This window comes from Mauremys mutica, chromosome 14 (assembly GCF_020497125.1).
Source record: "Mauremys mutica isolate MM-2020 ecotype Southern chromosome 14, ASM2049712v1, whole genome shotgun sequence".
Lineage (NCBI taxonomy): Eukaryota > Metazoa > Chordata > Testudines > Geoemydidae > Mauremys > Mauremys mutica.
The window spans coordinates 2,633,240-2,653,260 of NC_059085.1; the positions used below are offsets into that span (position 1 = coordinate 2,633,240).

Genomic DNA, 20,021 nt, shown 5'->3' on the forward strand with positions numbered 1-20,021 from the left:
AAATAAATATACATATATTGGGGGTGCGTGCTCAAAAAGTTTTTACTGATAGTGATGCACGATCAAAAAAGTTTGGAGACCACTGCCCTAGAGACATAGGAGAATACTGTAGTTTTGCTTAGGAATCTTTCCAGTAATGGGGATGTTAGTCTTCATGTTCCTGCTTTAAGCTGGGCTTGGAACTGAGCCATCAGCCCGGTTAGACAGCAACCAGTGAGTTCCAGGATTCAATTTGCTGTGGAATTGTGCTTCTATTTAATGATAGTGCTTGCAAGCCCCCATGGTTGTCAAGATAACCTTCAAACTGGACTGAAGGTGAACTGATGCAGAGCTGTCTTCCTGAGGCAGCCCAAAACAATGGTTGCTCCATACACCTCGATGCATCATTGACTCAGTTTGACATGTCAACTCTGTCACTGCTGGTCATTTAAGCCAAAACATCCAGCTGCAACCCCAAACTGCAGTCTGTGCCTTTGCAGGTACCAGAGCCCAATCTGCCAAATCCTCCTCCCAAAACTCCTACAATCTAGTTCTCTTTCGTCTGTACAGACATCTGCAGTACTTTGAAAACTGCAAAGGTAGAGACTGAGACGGGTCAAAAGGGAGCAGGCTCTGAGTCTCTGGCGGTAAGGGCGAGGTTGGTTATTAAGAGTAGAAGGGTGCATGTTATGAAGTGGATAGATGCTTTTCAGCTGGGATGTATTCCTGGCAGGGATGTGACTGCCTGCTCTGGGTACCTTCCTTCAGGGTGCATTCAGCTCAGCCCCACTGGCACATACATGGAGGCTGGTGGGCTCCGTGGTGAGAAGGATTACGCTGTGTGCTCCTCCCCCGGGTTTGACTGGCCCTTGGTTTCTCGTTCCTCAAGCCAGCTGAGGATGAGGGCTCAGCAGAGCCACCGCACTCCACGCCAGAGGCCAGGGTTAGCCTGGCTGTGCTCCACTGGGACATCTGGCTGGCCTGGCAAGGCAACATGAACTAGACCCTCCCACGTGGGAGGAGAATTGTAGCAATCTGGGATCTGTGTAATGAGAGGGGGAAGGGCAAAAGGAGGCCTCAGGAAGGTGCAGGTTGGGCTCCCCAGTATTGCCAGTAGCTGCATGGGTCATTGAGGAGAACAAAACAATCAAGGACCGAACAGTGGCCATCGAAGGTGAAAAGCGCCTGCTGCCGAAATGTTACCCTAGCGATGGACAAGGAGAACTGTGGGGGCAGCTCACGGACCGTGGACCAGACCAATCTGAACAGGAGTGGCCTCTAATGCACACCTGCCACAGTGAGCCTGCCCTTCACATACCGTAGCTGTCGTGCAAATGCAGTCTGATCTGGATTCAGATCCCCGAGCAGCATTGCTCCCCAATAGACCAGCCAGTGTCAGGAACTGGCAGATACTGCGGCGAGCTGTGCTTGTCTTGAGTCTTCTGGCTGAAGCCTGTAAAAATCCATCTTCCTGGATTTAGTCTCATAGAAACTATTGAGTTATTTTTATTCAGAAGCTTGCAAATTAGGGAAACATAAACTGTGTTAATGACCTGATAAGGACGGATTTGGATAAGGAACAGCAACGCACATGAAGCGTATGCTTGAGTTTGGGTGTTCAGTGTGGATCGGAGCAATCTCTTGCATGCACCTGCACCCCCATCCATCTCACCCCCATCGCTCTGGAAAGCAAATTGTTTTCTTTCAGGCTTTTCACAACTGTGCAGAAATGAAGGACTGGAGAATGCTTGTAAATAAGGAGTGCAACGGGTGGGGTGCTGATGATTGCAGGCTGGGTTAACATGAGCATGCATTGCCATTCCTGGCTTTGAGGATTGACTGCTTCTGATACTGATACATCATAGGTGCATTTCCCAGCCCAAACTGGAGGTGGTGGGGTCACACTGTGCGGCACTGCTTGGGTTTGACTTTCAGCTCCTTTTTGCATTGAACAGGTGGGAGTGCTCTCTGCTACGCTGCCCCATGCTATGAGACTGACAGCTTAAGGCCAGTGGAGTTATGATGTGCTGACAGATCTTTAATCTGCCAAGGGAGAGAATGAGGCCTAGTGGTACAGAGCAGGGGAATGGGAATCAGGAGACTGTTGCCTTTATGATCTAGGGCAGGTCATTCCCTGTTTGGTGCCTTGGTTTCCCCTGGACAATGGGGATGATGTTGGTCACTAAGGTTAGTGTTTTATCCCAAGAGTCACAGATTTGTGATTTCTTGTTTTTTTCCTCATTGTTCACTGCTGTAACAACTGCTCTCCCTGGATGCCGGCAAGGGGCTGGGCCTTGCTGGACTCTGAATAACACATGCTGCACCCCCTCCTGTAACATACAGGGGGAAGGGAGCACCAGGAAGCATGAGAGCGAGAGAGAGCCCAGTAGAGACCGTTTCACAAACAGTCCTGGATAACTCACACTTGGGATTGGATCAGAATTTCCCACAATTGATTCAACAATGAAGTTTTGCAGAATTTTCTAAGCCAAACCAGCAGAGTAACTTTCACTTGTTGGATAGGTGCTTTGGGTGCCTCTGCTGGTGCAGCATGGTAGACTAACCATCTCGCTTCAGGAACAGATTCGCTGTGCATGGGAAGGTGTCCTCTGCTCATAACCATACACATGCGGTCTTGCTTATGTCCATCAGACACCTCTGAGATCCCAGAGATCCAGCCTGAGGCAAGAATCTAGGATCCCAGGGGGCAGAGAGTCAGAGGTGCTGATGTGTTATACGGATGAGAGCATGGGGGATGGGTTTTGCCTGGCTGACTGGGAATTCCTGCTGCTTCCATCACCATATTATCCAAGCCTCTAGTGTTCTGGTGGGGGAAGGTAATATTAAGCCCATGCTAGTCTAGAGGTCTAGTGGGGAGTTCGTATTGCGGTGGAAATTGTGTATCACAAGGAGTGTAACAGGATGGCTGGCAAATCATGTGCCTGGGCTCAGCTCTCCTGCTCCATTGTAGGGGCTCCTAGTTGGGCAGCACCTGGGGGGTTATAAAAAGGGCAGGCAGGAGATAAGAGCTGCCAAAGAGACAAGACAGCTCCTGGGAGAAGGCTGAAGGCAGGGGAACAGCAAGAGGGGTTTGCTGGCTGACGTCCTCAAGCCAGAGAGCCAGGACCAGAGCAGCAGTAGAGGTAGATGCTGGCTGGCTCTGAGCTGGAGGGGCCCAGAGAGGGCTGAAGGAAGGGGGAGCAGCAGAGGAGCTCACCAGCTGATGTCTCCTTGCTGGAGAGCTGGCCCAGAGTAACCGTGAGAGGGCTGGGGGCAGAGGGATGCTTCCCTGGTAAAGATGCTCTCCCAGCAGAGAGGCTGCGGGAGTTCCTGCAGGGGAGAGTGGGGTTGTACCCTAAAAGGAAGGGCTGGGGTGGAAGAAGATGCATAAGGAGCCTATCTGTAATGCAAGACCCTGGGGTATGGTGAGAACAAGGACTGCTTGAACTGGGGTGATATGGATTATACTTTGGGACTATCTGCACTATGTATTGTTAATAAACTATGTTGATGGACTAGATCTGCTTCCATGGACTTACTGGAGTCTCAAAAGGAAACTGAGGTGAAGGGCCACTTGCAGGGCTGTCACGAGGCCACAAGGGGGCACCCCGGAGGAGATAACTGGTTTACAGGGAGCTGGCCAGCTGCGCCTTCCTAGTTATGTGATATGCTTCCTGTTTGTTATACTTATACCTCCTCGCTTTAGTAGCCCTGCAGAGGTGGCTATGGCTGATATGATTCATGCCACTGTGAGTGCCACTGCTGTGCAAGCCTCAAAGGGCATCCCAGTCTCCATGCTTTTCTCTCCCCCCTGCTCCTGACAAACCAACAGACCCTGCTTTTTCATTTAGCCTTATGTATTAGAAGGGGACTCTTAAGCTCTGTGTCTGCCCCAGGTTGTGTATGGGTCTTCTGAAGCAGTGGCTGATACCATTAGCCCCTTAAAGCAGGGTATGGAGCTACGCCCCCCTCCCCCTCCCGGTCTTGCTGTTCACGGTGCGTTGTGAGCTTGCAAGGCAGAAGCTCTTTTCACCTCAAAGAGATTCTGCCCATCAGATCTGCATGGGATGAGAGGCTCCAAGGAAATGTGGCTTGTTGGCTGGAGTGTCTCTGACGCAGGGGTTGATCTGAGCAAAGGAAACCGTTCTCCTTAGCTGGGGCCACCTGGTTCACACATAACATTTCTCATCTCTGTTTTGATTTGAGGTGGTAATGACGTCTTCTCCCAGTAAATAATGAGTGTCTGCTTCGTCGTCTCTATCAGGGTGAAGAAGCCAAGTGGCATGAGCAGCCTCCTGGGAAAGATTGGCTCCAAAAAGCAGAAGATGAGCACACTGGAGAAATCCAAACTGGACTGGGAGAACTTCAAGGAGGAGGAGGGGATCGGGGAAGATCTGGCCATCTACAACCGAGGGAAAGAAGGGTAAGACGGGGCTTTATTTAGTCGCAGTTGGGGTCTGCCAAGCACCCAGGAAACCGTCACTTCCTGCAGAGAAGTAACCAAACCCCAAAGCACTAGGCGGCTGTTGATCTCTCTCTAAGGGTCCTAGGGATAGATTGTTGAAGGATGTCTGGCCGTCCTGAGCGCTCCCACAGTCCTCGAAGCCATCAGCAGGATTTTCAGGCCCACCCTTATGGACTCTGGTTGGCATGGCTCCTGATAGGGTGGCAAATGCAGCTTGACCAGGTTCTTTGAGTAGCCAGTCCAGCAATCTACCAACAAAAGATGGTGGCCCCCTGTACTGCTTGCTTTAAAATATCCCACTTTCATAGGCACATTTTTTTTCCTTCTTAACGTCACTCAGGGGCACCATACAGCCTCCTCAGGCTTTCGTCCTCTTCAGTACAGATGCATACAAATACAGAACAGCTGTCAGATTACATTGCCATTTATGCCAGCATTGTGTATTGATTGTGTGTGTCTAGCAGTGCTCACTCCAATGCAGTTAACGGAGGCATCATAATAGTAAGTAGCGGTGCTGTAGATAAAACAGTTCATAATGTGCGCCGTGGGGAAGGGAAATAAGATCAGACATAGCTTCCCCACCGCAAGTGCTTCTCTAGTCTATGGGAAAATCTCCCCAGCTTAGTGGACTACTCATAAAATGTAACCCTATGCTAAGCTGTTCTTACGCTTTGCCTGCAGGAGACCTCACAGCCTCAGGGCTCCACAAATCTGATTTTCTGTTTCAAATGGATATTTTATTACCCTTGTCTTTTCTTTTTGCTGCCTGGCCTCTAACATACCTCTAATCCTATTAGATCTGCCCTGTTGGCTTCTCCAGCATAGACAGGTGGGTGCCAATAGAGGGGGGAGGAGGGTGGCACTCCATCAAGCCAGAGCAAGGCAAAGGAGCTGCGTTGATTTACACGAGGTGTGGATCTGGCCCTCCAGCTTAAGATGCTCATTTATCAGGCTCTGGTGATGTTAGACCAGGATGCAGGACCGGCTCTAGGCACCAGCAAACCAAGCACATGCTTGGGGTGGCACAATTCCAGGGGCGGCATTCTGGGTGGGTTGGTTTTTTTTTGCTTTGGCAGTTGTGTTCTTGGAGGTTTTTTTGTTTTGTTTTTTTGCTTGAGGCGGCAAAAAACCTAGAGCTGGCCCTGCCAGGATGGGGAAGAGGCTTTTGTGCAAGACCTGATGAGTCAACCCAACACAGCGAACTCCGTTAGTGCTCAGAGCTGGACTTCTTCTCTGGGGAAAAGCCCATCTGAGGAAGGCTTACAGTTCAGATGGCATATGTCAGCATCACCAGGAGTGACAGATGTCTGCAAGCAAGGCTGTGCCAGAGCCCTCTGCTCTCTGATGGGCTCCGCTCCCCAGAATGGGTAGATGACAAGCAGTGCCAGTTTCCTCCATACAAAGTCCCACCAGCATCCCTTAGCTTGGCTTTGCAGGGTCTTGCCTTCAAGTGGATATAGAGGGAAGTTTAACCTCCATGCTCATCAGCCTTTGAGATCTCTGTAGCTGCCTCTAGTGGTGCCAGTTGCTTAAAATAGTGATGTCCATGCGGTGGACACTTTTTTTTACCAGGAGCTGGACTAACAACCCACCTGAGAATTCATTTCACATGGACATCTGAGCAGCCATCAGGACTTTAGGCTGCTATTGATCTGGGCTGTATTCAAACCAATGGCATAAAATGAAAGGCTCTGCAACCTTCTATCAACCCTTAGACATTCTTCTTACCCAGAAATGCATCCTTGGTGTATGTTGATGTAGCTCAGCTCCATTGACTGCAGTGACGCTGCACCTGCTTATGTCCGGGCTGACCAGGGCCCCTGCAGTTTCAGTATCACTGCATTAAATATACTAGTTTAGCAGCATGGGGACAAAGAATCTTATAGGAAATCATGAAGATCCTTCAGCCTCTTTAATTGCTTGATTCTAGCCTTGCTTATTAACTGCCCAAGCAGATCTCAGGTCCACTGAGCTATCAGCAGGTGGCTTTGTCATTACACAGAAGAGAAACATGGTGCCATGAAAACACAAGACTCTTCTTTAAAAAAAATTGATACCAGTCAAATGCGTAACATCAGGGGGTTGCCAGACAACCGGCTCACCTTTAATCACATTCACCTCCAAGCACACAAGTGAGCCAAAGCTACTAGTAAATGATGCGGGGGTAAGGCAGTGAAACTGCAGCTGTTAGCCTGGCACCACGAGATCACACAAACACCATTTTCATTGGCTGCTTTTGCGACCCGGCTATTTTGTATGAGCCATTTTTTCTTTTACTATCCTCTCCCTCCCCTCAGATATTTGTCAAGTGGCTTTTGTCCATAATTCAGTGGGTAGTAATTGACACGTCTCATTATAAAAATCCAAACATGAACTATTAGGATGAGGAATGGTGCCTGTTCCTGGTGCCTGCCTGGCGCTGGTGAACCATGCTTCATGTGTCTTTTACGAATCTTTCTGCTGCCATTTGTCACATGGGCGGGCTCTGCAGATCTCATTGTTTAACTGAAGATGGGTTCCACCTGATTAGGAAAGCAGCCAGTCATCCATGGCAAGCCAAGGCTCAGATTGTTAAGCACCAGGCAAACCCGAGACGCTATAGAAATAGTAATCATATGTCTTATGGCCAGGGCGAAGAAATTGTTCCTTTAAAAAAAAATAACCTTGCCAAAGTCACTGTTCACATCTCAGGGCAGCGCCTTGGGCCTTCGCTTGCTTTCTCAAGCTGTTAGAAGTTGCTCCATCAGCACTCTTGTTCTGGCTGAGTGATGGAATTGCAGTTTCCTTCCTTTTGTAACACAGTTCATTCTGCCCTCCGCAGCATGGCCTGCTGTAATCCCAAAGCTAACGGGGACAAATGGTACCCTCTGGCTACATCTAACTTGCCCGTGTCTGTTTCCTCCCCTCGTCATCAATTTTCAATCCATGGGTTTATTTTTCATCAGCAATGGAATCTGGGTTTGTGTTCAACCCAAATTCTGTCAGATCCTCAGGGCCTGTCCTGCTTTTGAAAAGGAGACATTGAGACAGGGAGTGGGGGAAGAGACATCCCTTTTGCTGTAAATCTGTCGCTCTATCATATTTTATAAACTTGAACATGTGGCACAGCTTCTTAACTGTGCCGTGTTATGTAGGGCAACCCCAGTGGGGGATCTGCACTAGATCTCTCCTCCTCTCCTTGTCTCAGGCAAAACTGGGGCTGTCACACTGTGTGATTGCAAATGACTGGCAGGGGACCCAAAGTGCCAATAAAATCCTCCCAAAGGGAACTATCAGCTCTCTTCATTAGCAGAGACATCTTTTACAGCAAATGTACCTTCATCTGATATAGCTCATGGTTACCCCACTTCCATTATTGCAGGTTATTTATAGCGAATAATGAATTGGGCAATGTAGGTTATTTTAAAAAAAACAACCCTTCCCTAGCATGAGGAATTCCGTGTCATTGTCAGTTTCCAACGCCATATCTCATTGTGTTCCTGCTCTGAGGTCTTTGCCCAACTTGCACTGTGGCAGGCTGGGAGCTGTTAGTTCCTGTAGTTTCTTGTTTTGCATGCATATGCTCCGAAAAGCGGCTGTGGACAAATAGGTATGTGGGGTTCCGTGTTCATCTCTCAGAGACTCCAGACAAGCTCCATTTACAGGCAATGTGTTGGCTTTTTTTTCCCTCCCCTTGCTGCCAGCCATGCAAACTTAGTCCGGAATTGGAGTCAGGCTGGGCTGACTTTCCCAAAGGGTTCTCGGGCCCACTGCTGCGCTGAGTGACCCGTGCACAGCCCCATAGCTTTCGTTAGGTGTTTACGGGTGCGACTGTTTGGACTGTCCTAATCAATCCTGCTGCTGCACAAGAAGGAATAGGCTAATATGAGGGGCAAAGGAGTCCAGGCGAGCTGGCTGTTTTTTAAAGAAGCCTTATTGAGGGCACAAGAACAAACCATCCCGGTGTGCAGAAAGAATAGCAGATATGGCAGGCAACCAGCTTGGCTAAACAGTGAAATCTCTGGTGAGCTTAAACACAAAAAGGAAGCTTACAAGATGTGGAAACTTGGACAGATGACCAGGGAGGAGTATAAAAATATTGCTCAAGTATGCAGGGGTGTAATCAGGAAGGCCAAAACGCAACTGGAGTTGCAGTTAGCAAGGGATGTGAAGGGAAACAAGAAGGGTTTCTACAGGTATGTTAGCAACAAGAAGGTGGTCAGGGAAAGCGTGGGCCCTTTACTGAATGGGGGAGGCAACATAATGACAGATGATGTGGAAAAAGCTGAAGTACTTAATGCTTTTTTTGCCTCGGTCTTCACAGACAGGGTCAGCTCCCACACTGCTGCACTGGGCAACATAGTATGGGGAGAAGGTGAGCAGCCCTCAGTGGTGAAAGAACAGGCTAAGGACTATTTCGAAAAGCTGGACATGCACAAGTCCATGGGTCCAGATCTAATGCATCCAAGAGTGCTGAGGGAATTGTATGATGTGATTGCAGAGCTATTGGCCATTATCTTTGAAAAATCATGGCGTTCGGGAGGTCCTGGACGATTGGAAAAAGGCAAATATAGTGTCCATCTTTAAAAAAGGGAAGAGAACCCGGAGAACTACAGACCAGTCAGCCTCACCTCAGTCCCTGGAAAGATCATGGAGCACGTCCTCAAGGAAACCATTTTGAAGCACTTGGAGGAGAGGAAGGTGATCAGGAACAGTCAACGTGGATTCACCAAGGGCAAGTCATGCCTGACCAACCTGATTGCCTTCTATGATGAGATAACTGGCTCTGTGGATATGGGGAAAGCAGTGGACATGATATATCTTGACTTTAGCAAAGCTTTTGATTCGGTCTCCCGCAGTATTCTTGCCAGCAAAAAGTATGGATTGGATGAATGGACTGTAAGGTGAATAGAAAGCTGGCTAGATTGTCGGGCTCAACAGGTAGTGATCAACGGCTCAATGTCTAGCTGGCAGCAGAGTACCCTAGGGGTCATTCTGGGGGCTGGTTTTGTTCAATATCTTTATTAATGATGATGGGATGAATTGCACCCTCAGCAAGTTTGCAGATGACACTAAGCTGTGGGGAGAGGTAGATATGCTGGAGGATAGGGATAGAGTCCAGAGTGACCTGGACAAATTAGAGGATTGGGCCAAAAGAAATCTGATGAGGTTCAATAAGGACAAATGCAGAGTCCTGCACTTAGGCCTGGTCTACACTAGGACTTTAATTCGAATTTAGCAGCGTTAATTCGAACTAACCGCTCAACCGTCCACACCAGGAAGCCATTTAATTCGAACTAGAGGGCTCTTTAGTTCAAATTTGGTACTCCACCTCGACAGGTGGAGTAGCGCTAAATTCGACATGGCTAGCTCGAATTAGGCTAGGTGTGGACGCTAATCGAACTTAGTAGCTCCGGGAGCTATCCCACAGTGCACCACTCTGTTGACGCTCTGGACAGCAGTCCGAGCTTGGATTCTCTGACCAGCCACACAGGAAATGACCCGGGAAAATTTGAATTCCTTTTCCTGTCTGGGCACTTTGAATCTGACGTCCTGGCTGGACATCGGGGCGAGCTCCGCAGCACCTGGAACGATGCAGAGCTCTCCAGCAGAGGAGTCCGGCCAGTCCAAGAATAGAAAGAGGTCCCCAGCATGGACAGACCGGGAAGTCCAGGATCTGATCGCTGTGTGGGGCGAGGATTCTGTGCTCTCGGAGCTGCGCTCCAACAAGCGGAATGCAAAGACCTTCGAGAAGGTCTCTAAAGCAATGATAGAGAAAGGATACAGCCGGGATGCGATGCAGTGCCGCGTGAAAGTCAAGGACCTGAGACAAGGTTACCAAAAAGTCAGAGCGGCAAACGGACGCTCCGGAGCCCAGCCCCAGACATGCCGCTTCTACGAGGCACTGCATGCCATTCTCGGTGGGTCTGCCACCACTGCCCCACCAGTGACCGTGGACTCTGAGGATGGCATAGTGTACCTGGACAGTTCCTCGGCGATGTTCGCCGATGGGGAAGATGAGGAAGGGTTTGTGGAGGACGGCGCAGGCGACAGCGAACACAATACCGCTTGCCCTGACAGCCAGGATCTCTTCATCACCCTCACAGAGATCCCCTACCAACCCTCCCCGCCCGTTAACCCGGACTCAGAATCAGGGGAAGGATCAGGCGGTAAGTGCTATAAACATGGAAACTTTTATTTTTTAAAAAACGGGTATAGAAAAAATAGAAATACTATATACAAAATTTTACATGTCAAACTATATAAATAGTAGGTCCACACATATAGGGATTGAACAATAATCCTCTTGGGACAGTTCAACAAAGCTCTCAGAGAGCAGCTCGAAAAGCCTCCGGAGGAGGTTCCTGGGGAGAGGTGCCTTATTCAGTGCTCCATGGAAGCACACTCTTCCGCGCCAGGAGATCCTAATGTAGAGAGGAATCATCGCCTCCACCAGCATTGCTGCATATGGTCCTGGTCTGTGCAGGGCTTCCAGTAGCATCCGCTCTCTCTGACTGCGAGTGACCCGCCTCAGGGTGATGTCGGTCTGGACAGGCTGCATCTAAGTCGGGCAATTAGTGTATTGTTACTATTGTTAACGGTTTACAATTAGGTTGCATAACAACGACCCTCGCTAAGCAGCCACGTGCTGGAGGCCACAGAGAACAAGCAGACATTGATCTTTCCCGTGCACTGGCGGGAGGGGCTGGAAAAGGCTCAGCCTTTCTGCTTTCCAGATTGCCTTTAGCAGGAGAGCACAGCTATCCACTAACTGATAAGCATGATCTACTTTAAGGCTTACCAGGACTGTCTGCAAGACGGATTATGCTGTATCTCCCCGCTTGTCCGCTCTCCTGTGCAATGGCGCCGCCAATGAGAGCGTATTCCGAAATCTCGAACTTTTCCTGAGATCTCGTGAGACTTGGTGCCCTGTATGGTCTTGTTCAGAGAAACTGACTAGACTGTGTTCACTGTTCGCAAACATGTATCTGTTCAAGGAAATCATTTACTGTTTCCCATCACACAGCTACTGCTCTTTCCCGGACTGCCCCGGCATCCCCCTCGCAGAGGCTGGCTCAGATTAGGCGGCGAAAAAAAAAGACTCGGGAAGAGATGTTCGCGGAACTGATGGCCTGCTCCAGAGCCGAGGCGGCAGAGCAGAGACAGTGGAGGGAGAGCCTATGTCAACAAAATCGCACACACATCGAACGGGAGGATAGGTGGTGGCAGGAAGACCATCAGGCGACTCAAACGCTGCTTGGGCTAATGAGGGAGCAAACGGACACGCTCCGGCGCCTTGTCGATGTGCTGCAGGACTGCAGGCAGGAGGAGAGAGCCCCCCTGCACTGTATCTGCAACCACCCTCCAACGCCAAGAAGTCCTGTCCCCTCCTCACCAAAAATTACAAGACGGAGGGGCGGTAGGGGCCGTGAGAACTGTCACTGCACCACAGCTGAGCGCTAATGTTACACACACCTCTGACGCTATAACTGTTTAGAAGCGCTTCCCTTATAGGATCACCCAGTCCAAAATCCAAGTTTCATCACCCCACTATGTAGTAGATTAATAAAAGCTGTTTGCTGTTGTTCACTCTTTCCGTCACGTCTTTCGTGTCAGAAGACTGTGTATGTGGGGGGGGGGGGCAGGGGATTTATAATTGCACGGGATAGCCTACATTAGCAGGGTACAGACTATCGGGGGCAGGATCAACTGCAGGTCACACACAGACTGCATTCAGTAGTCACCAGGGTCCCTCTGTGTGGTGTATGCTGCCCCGGGTCATTCTGTGATGTGTACGCTTGTCCACGGTCCTAGCGCCTGCCACCCCCTAATGTTAAGGCATGCTGCCCTTACCATGCACTTCCACCGTAGGCGCGATCCTCTCCGCTGCCCTGAGCCCCAACAAGAGCCCTCATCCACGGACAGATACTTACCCTTCCCCCACACCCCTCACCCCTTCCTACGCCCAAACCCACAGCCCAGAGCCTGCATCCAAATCCCTATGCAAAGATGGCACCACTCGCCCCTTCCTGCAAACCCACCCCTACATGCACAACCACTTGAAACCGTCCCCCACCCCAGAGACCTATGTAGGAGCAGGAGGATGTCCGTCCTGTATTGTACAAGCGGTCTGTACATCAGTGCACACCGTGCCCAGCACAGTATGCGTCCATGTTTCAAACCCTGAACAGAAATGCAAAGTAAAGGAAAGATTTATTAAAAAAAACTGTTCCATTTAATTTATTTAAAAACGTGTTTTGGAAGTGGGGGAAACTTGGAGAACGGGGTATGTAACCGCAGATCTCACTCAACACATAGAGACACAGGCCCAGGATCAGCTTCTCTTAAAATCAAGTGTAGAGTCATCGGTTACCCTGCTCTCCGAGGAAACTTGCTTTCAAAGCCTCCCGGATACACAGCGCTTCCCGCTGGGATAGTTTTTCGGCACGGGTGTCTGGCTGAGCGTAAACAGCAGCCAGGCGATTTGCCTCAACCTCCCATCCGGCCAAAAAGGTCTCGCCCTTGCTCTCACAGACATTGTGGAGCACACAGCAAGCAGCAATAACTACGGGGATATTCTTTTCACTGATGTCCGAGCGAGTCAGTAAGCTCCGTCACCTCCCCTTGAGACGTCCGAAAGCACACTCCACCACCATTCTGCACTTGCTCAGCCGGTAGTTGAAGAGTTCCTTCTCACTGTCCAAGGCGCCTGTATAGGGCTTCATGAGCCAGGGCATTAGCGGGTAGGCTGGGTCCCCGAGGATCACTGTAGGCATCTGCACATCCCCAACCGTTATTTTGTGGTCCGGGAAGAAAGTTCCTGCCTGGAGGCGTCTAAACAGACCAGAGTTCCTGAACACACGCGCGTCATGAACCTTGCCCGCCCACCCGACGAAGATGTTGGTAAAACGTCCCCTATGGTCCACCAGTGCTTGCAGCACCATTGAAAAGTAGCCCTTTCGGTTAATGTACTCGCTGGCCTGGTGGGCTGGTGCCAGGATAGGGATGTGAGTCCCATCTATAGCCCCACCGCAGTTTGGGAATCCCATCGCGGCGAAGCCATCTATGATGTCCTGGACGTTTCCGAGAGTCACTACCTTTGAGAGCAGTTGCTCAACGATTGTGTGGGCTACTTGCATCACAGCAACCCCCACGGTAGATTTGCCCACGCCAAAGTGGTTCGCTACTGACCGGTAGCTGTCTGGCGTGGCAAGTTTCCAGAGGGCTATGGCCACTCGCTTCTGCACAGTCAGGGCTGCTGGCATCCGTGTGTCCTGGCGCTTCAGGGCAGGGGCCAGCAAGTCACAGAGTTCAAGGAAAGTGCCCTTACGCATCCTGAAGTTTCGCAGCCACTGTGATTCATCCCAGACCTGCAGCACTATGCGGTCCCACCAGTCCGTGCTGGTTTCCCGGGCCCAGAATCGCCGTTCCACACCATGAACTTGACCCATTGCCACCATGATCTCCACGGCGCGGCGTACCCTGCTTTGTGAGAGGTCTGCGCCACTCTGTGACTTCCTGTCCTCACCGCGCTGCCGGAGCCTCCTCGCCCGATTTCTCAGCAGCTGACTGTGGAAGAGGTGGACGATAAGGTGTGAGGAGTTGACAACGGCCATAAGTGCAGCGATGATCGCAGCGGGCTCCATGCTCGCAGTGCTGTGGCCTACGCGCTGTAACTGACAAGAGAAGGGCGCGAACAGATTTCCCGCCGGCGCTTTCAGGGAGAGAGGGCGGGAGTGACGGTTCAATAATGACAGTTACCCAAAACCACCCTCGGCACATTTTTTCCCCCAGCAGGCATTGGGGGCTCTACCCAGCATTCCAATGGGCAGCGGGGAGTGCGGGAACTGTGGGATAGCTTCCCACAGTGCACCGCTTCCAAAGTCGACGCTGGCCCCGTGAATGTGGACTCAGAAATTCGAATTAGTGTATTTAGTATGGATACACAAATTCGACTTCATAAGGTCGAATCCACAAATTCGAACTAAGTTGATTCGAAATAGTCTTGTAGTGTAGACAAGGCCTAAGTGACCCTGGTTTTACTTTCTCTCAAAATGCCAGATTCTTTCCTGTGCCCCTCGGCATTGCAGTATCCAGGCTCCTCGCAGGAATAATTAATAACCCCTAGCTTTTATCGAGCGCTGTTCACCAGCGGATTGCAAAGTGCTTTGCAAAGGAGGTCAGTGCCGTCAGCCCCGCAAGCACCAACGGATTTCTCCTCCCCACAGCTCTGCGAGGAAGGGAGGTGCTCTTATTCCCAGTGTGGAGATGGGAAACTGAGGCACAGAGAAAGCAAAGGTTGAACTCGCATCTCTTTAGTTCAGCGCATCGCCTTAACCAAAGCCCTGACGTGCTTCGTGTGTCAGTGCAGGTTGCATCACTTCATTTCTTATGCCCTTGTTGTGACCCCCATTCGGCACCCCTGAACCTAGCCCCTTGCCAGGAGCAGCCTGGCTTCATCGCTCATGTGTGTGGGGGGGTGAGGGCTGCCTGCCATTCACACATCTCCGTTGAGTAGAGGGGTGGATGCTGAACAACCCAAAAACTCCCCATCCCAAGAGGGGTGAGTCCTCGAGGATCTCTGAGGCTGGGCGGAGAGCACTGTCCCGGCACGCGGCCAGGCCGGTGTCTGTGAAATGTAACAAATAGGCATTCCCACATTTCCATTGGAGCTGTTTTTCATTGGTACCCTGGAATTAAAAGCACTATGAAATGCTACCAGATGTGAAAGCCAGACCTCCAAGGGCTCCTAGTAACATGCGCAAACTGCTGCTGTGACTTGTCCTGTCGCTCGAAGCTTTCTACAAAACCCCAGGCTCATGTGGCCTCAGTGCCTCTGCAGCCATGTTCTCTGGAGCTCTCCTGAGCTTCTCCCTGCAGCCCAGGGCAGAGTGAATAAGCTAGAAGATAATCTCCAGCAAACCTCCCATGCTGCAGGTGAGCAGGTTCATCAGTCCGGGGGAGGGGGGGAGCTCCCGGCATCCTTTGTGCTCTGCATTTTGTTATGCTTTATTTTATTATAGTGTGGCCCCTGCTGAGATGGGGACCCCCTTGGCCTAGTGGCAGGTACAGTCGTGGAGCAAACACGTTGTTGAGGTAGGGCACTGGAGCTGGAGACTCCAGTTCAGTGCCTAGTTCAGCCACCGCCTCTCTGTAACCTGGAGCTAGGCTACTTGGGCCTCCCTAGCTGTGAATGGGGCTAGCGCTGCCCTGCCTCCCATCCATTACTGACTGGGAGGTGCTCAGATACGCCAGGCTGGATCCACAGCTAGGCTTACAACTAACCAGGCCAGCTGAGAAAGGCAGCAGGGTTCGCCCCGTTCATTTCCCACACATATTAGAGGACAGGGAAGGGGATGCAGATGAGAGCGAGGAGCCTGTTGGAGAATGCAGATCTGGACAATCCCAGCTGATGCCTCTCATTGAACTGCCAAGCCAGGCCGACCAAGCGCTTCATTGTGGACTGGCACGTTCCCCTGGGGGGTTTGCCCATCACAGGAGGTGGAGCTGGCTGGGTACATGACCAGGACCTAGGATGCTCTGAGTGTGAATCCTCACTCTTGCGGGACCTTGCTCTGTATCCATTACCCCATGGCAGCAAGGGGTAACCTGAACCCCACCTCACAGGGAGGTTGGGAGGGGTAGTTAATTCATGTCTAAGCCAGAAGACCTCACTGCCACCAGAATTTCCAGGCACAAGGGCCTCATGTTAGGCACTTGGATAGAGCTGATTTTCCAGAGGTGGTTTAGGGGAGGTGAAGCCCACTGAGCTGCCTCTGCAAATGTGGCCCTCGTCCAGGTGTCTCAGTGCAGACGCCAGCATACCACGCTGACCCCCAGGCGTGCCCGTGTTGGGGTGTAGACACCAGTGGGGGTGGTTGGTCTAGAAGTGCCTCTAGTTTCTGTCCACACCCAGGTAACTCTTGGCCCCCATGGACCTCCCTCACAAGCCAGGGCTGGCCCGCTCAGTGACTGGCACTGCTGTTCAGCTCTCAGGTGAGAGAGTGTATGCCAGAGCCACGGGCAGCAGTCAGGGGAGTCTGACAAGCTCCTACAATTGCATTGGGCCTGCCCCCACCTCGGCTCGCTCAGCTCTGTGCCATGTCGTCTGGCTAGCCCCACGGCTGGTACCGTTCCCGCCCCAGGGCCAGCCTGACTCAGCAGAAGTTCTCGCAGCCACTGCAGCAACATTCTTCCTGCCTACTGGAGCGTTCGCAGGCACTTAATCCACTAGAGCCTCTAACCTCTCTCTTTAGCTGGGGAGAGCCCAGCCCAGGAGCAGTTAAGCTCTGTCAGGGCAAAATGGCTCACTCTCGGGTGCCCCCCTGGTTTTCCTTTGCTCTGAGCCCTCCCAGCTTCGCCCCACAGAATCGTTTGCTGTGATTGGAGGGTCGTTCTCTCGGAAGTGAAGGGCTAGTGCCATTGGCATAGGGTGGGGACAGTGCCCGGGAGCTCTTTTGCAAGTTTTTCCACACTCCATTGCTGTGCACCCCTGTTCATAGTCTACAACACCCTGTGTGGGTGCCTACCCCCACCCAGCGAGCTGTGCCATGCGCCTCACCTCTGATTCACAGCCCCGTCCCCTGCTAGGCCAGGACCAGGCCTTGGCTAAGCAGACACTGCAAGGAGGATCAAGCTGAGTGGCAGCTTGTGACTGGTGAGAAACAGGAACTTGTGCGAAGCAATCTAACTACTGGGCACTTGTGAACTGAAGCGGCTCTGCGGGCAGGTCCCCCCAGGAGAGCGGCCAGGACGAGGACGCTGGGCCACTCCTCCTCGGCAGCATTCACCCCGAGCTGACCCATGTCTGTCATCATGAGATGGCGCAGGGTAGGACCATGTCGGACAGCACTTCTGTCTTTGGGGCAGGGCTGGAAGGGGCAAAGACACATCCCTTAATGTGCAGGCTTGGTGGCAGGCCAGCTAGCACTGCATTTGGAGGAAGCTGCTCACCAAACCTGAGTGGGAAGGTCTGAGGCTGGCCAGTCACTGCAAGAGGGGGAGAAATGTGTTATCGCAGCTTGAGTGCTTGTGAGCGGGGGCTGCAAGCCAGGTATCCCTGCAGTTTGAAAGCAGGCCCAGCCGGGGCAGCAGCAGAGCGCGCTTCCCACCCCCAGTCCTCTGCCGACGGGCCACCTCCTGTCCTGGAGAGGCAAGTGAATGGCTCAACCTCTGTAGCCCATTTAGTCCCTGCCTTCACTGCCACCCAGGATGCCAGCTGTGCCGCTCAGCTTGCTGGCCAGCTGCCCTGGGAAGAGGACTGACAGAGCCAGCTCAGCCAGCTAATAGCTTCTAAACCAGGTGGAGTCTTGGGATATTTATCCCCTCACTGCCCTGGGGCTGGCTCAGCTGCAGCCTTCGCCACTGCTTTGGAGCTGGACTTTCTGTAGGTGGTTAGCACTCTCTGCCCACTGTGTGTGCCAGACATATCTGGGGTGGCAATGAGAGAGGACCCGAGCAAACCCACTCCTCTGTGGCCCTGGGGCTTGAACATGTCTTGGCATCCCCATGCTGAGTGCAGTGACCTTGTGCTGAGCGCTGAGCATGTTCCATGGTGGAACAAAAGGCAAACGAGCATGATGAGTCAGTTACAGCTCCTGCTTCGCTACAGCGATAGGTTAATGAGCAGCACGGAGCCCAGGCTAGCTGCAGTACGGTTTGTGGCAGAGGGTATTATATTACAGCTGCAGCTCATTAACAAATGGCAAAGTGCTTTGCAGACATTGGCTCTGCCCAGCAGTGTTCTCAGGCACTTCTGTGAGAGCTTGGGAAGATGGAGAAATAATCTTGCGGGGGAGGGTAGGGAACTAGGTTGGTGGACTGGGGTCCGTTACCCGCTCAGCCACCGATTGCCTGGGCAACCTTGGGCAAGTCACTTAGTCTGGCTGTGCTTGAGTTCCCCTCTGTACAATGGGGAGAACAGCCCTGCCCTGCCTCCCGAGGGGGTGAGGAGAGAATGCGAGGTGCTCATTAATGGAGGCTGGGTAAAGACATAGACAGGCAGGTTTGTCGTGTAGCATACACTGCTCACCCCCAGCTGCTCGCTTTGGCTGCTTGGGGACATGTGAGAGTTGCTCTGGGATGCTCCCAGGACCTTTCAGTCAAGGCAGCATTCTACACTACAGGCCCCAGGCCTGGCATCCCTCCAGGGCAAGTCTGTGCTGACCTGCTTCTCTCGGCCTCCCTCTCCCCTGCAGGTACATCGACAGGAAAGCATTTCTGGAGCGTGTGGATCACAGGCAGTTTGAAATCGAGCGTGACATCAGACTGAGCAAGACCAAGCCGTGAGACTGGCACGAGGGCATCCCGCTCCTCCCTGCATGGCCAAGAACTGGCCAGTGGCTGGCAGCTGCTGAAAATAAGCCGCAGAAACAGTTTTTCTCTCCAAGACTCAACTTGTACGTCCTGCAGGGTTTTTCCTTTTACTGTAAAGGCAGGGAGGGGGTTTGTCAGCAGGTGGGGGCACTTGGGGGTAGTATTGCCTAGTCGATGGCAGTAGCATATCTCTACTGGCATGATCCCAGTGGGCACTCTCTGAGCACCAGTCCCCATGAAAGCCCTGGGCAGTGTCCCTCTCCCAGCCCCTTATGCTGCTGGCAGTGGGAGGAATCAGACGGAGCAGGCAGGAGCTGCCTGCTTCCTGCCTAAAGATAAGGCCTTGCCCTGCCTGTGGGTGGTCTCGGGGCACCAGCGCCCAGCAGCCTGGGAAAGTGGACGAGGGGATCAAGGTTCACCCCACACACACAGCACAAACTGGACTCCTGCTGACACCCCAGCAGTTTTGCTGTCAAAGCCTCTTTTTGAGGATGCTGTGGAATTCGGATTGTAGCCCTTCACTCCACTCTCCCTGTGGATCCAGCTGGGTCCCAGCCCCTCCGTGCTGGGACTTCCCCCACACGACTCTGGCTCATCTGGGTGTTTTTGTGATTTTATTTTTTTAATACAAGAAAACCTCCCTCTGTCTGGTTTCCATTCAGTCTCCCCAAGAAGGTCAGAGCAACAGCAGGCAGCAGGTGGGGGAGGGCTCGCATCCAGCCGGTCATACTAATAAAGGATTCAATCCCTGCACTGTCGTGTGCTTGGTGTGTCTCATCATTTCTGTCCCATGCTGGGCAGTCTATACGCTTAGGGAGATGCAGTCTCTGCCCCAAGCAGCTTACAATAGAAGCAGACAAGGCAGACACCATTGCAGGGGTGCGGAGCTGGTGAAAGGTGCAGCAAGGAGTCTGGGGCAGAACCGGAAAGTGAACCCAGTTCTGCTGGGTCCTGCTGCAGTGGCTCCACCATAAGATCAGCAAGATGCTGTCTGCACGCATGGGACTCAAATATTGAGGGGAAGGATGGCTCAGTGGTTACAGTGTTAACCTAGGGTTCAGGGGACCTGGGTTGGGTTCTCTGTTCTGCTACAGCCTTCCTGTGTGCCCTGGAGTAAGTCACTGAGGGTTTGTCTACACTGCACTGTAAACCCAGGTCGTGGGACCCGGGCTTCTGTACTTGGTGTTTCCAAGTCTGAGCATGAGCATCCACACTGCACTGTAAACGTGGGTTTACAGCTGCGCTAACATGTCTGCACTGCGCAGACCTTCTGACTCAGGTG

At 52.0% G+C, this 20,021-nt stretch overlaps 1 protein-coding gene across 2 annotated transcripts in view; it reads left to right on the forward strand.

Annotated features, from left to right (window-relative positions):
* Positions 1-19,492, forward strand: part of CFDP1 (craniofacial development protein 1) — a 139,343-nt gene extending 119,851 nt beyond the window's left edge. For both annotated transcript variants that reach the window (XM_044987577.1, XM_044987576.1), the window contains 2 exons: positions 4,244-4,402; positions 18,622-19,492. In XM_044987577.1, coding sequence (XP_044843512.1) covers positions 4,244-4,402; positions 18,622-18,712 — 250 coding nt within the window. In that variant the 3' untranslated portion in view covers positions 18,713-19,492. The remainder of the gene's footprint in view (positions 1-4,243; positions 4,403-18,621) is intronic.
* The last annotated feature ends 529 nt before the right edge of the window (positions 19,493-20,021 follow it).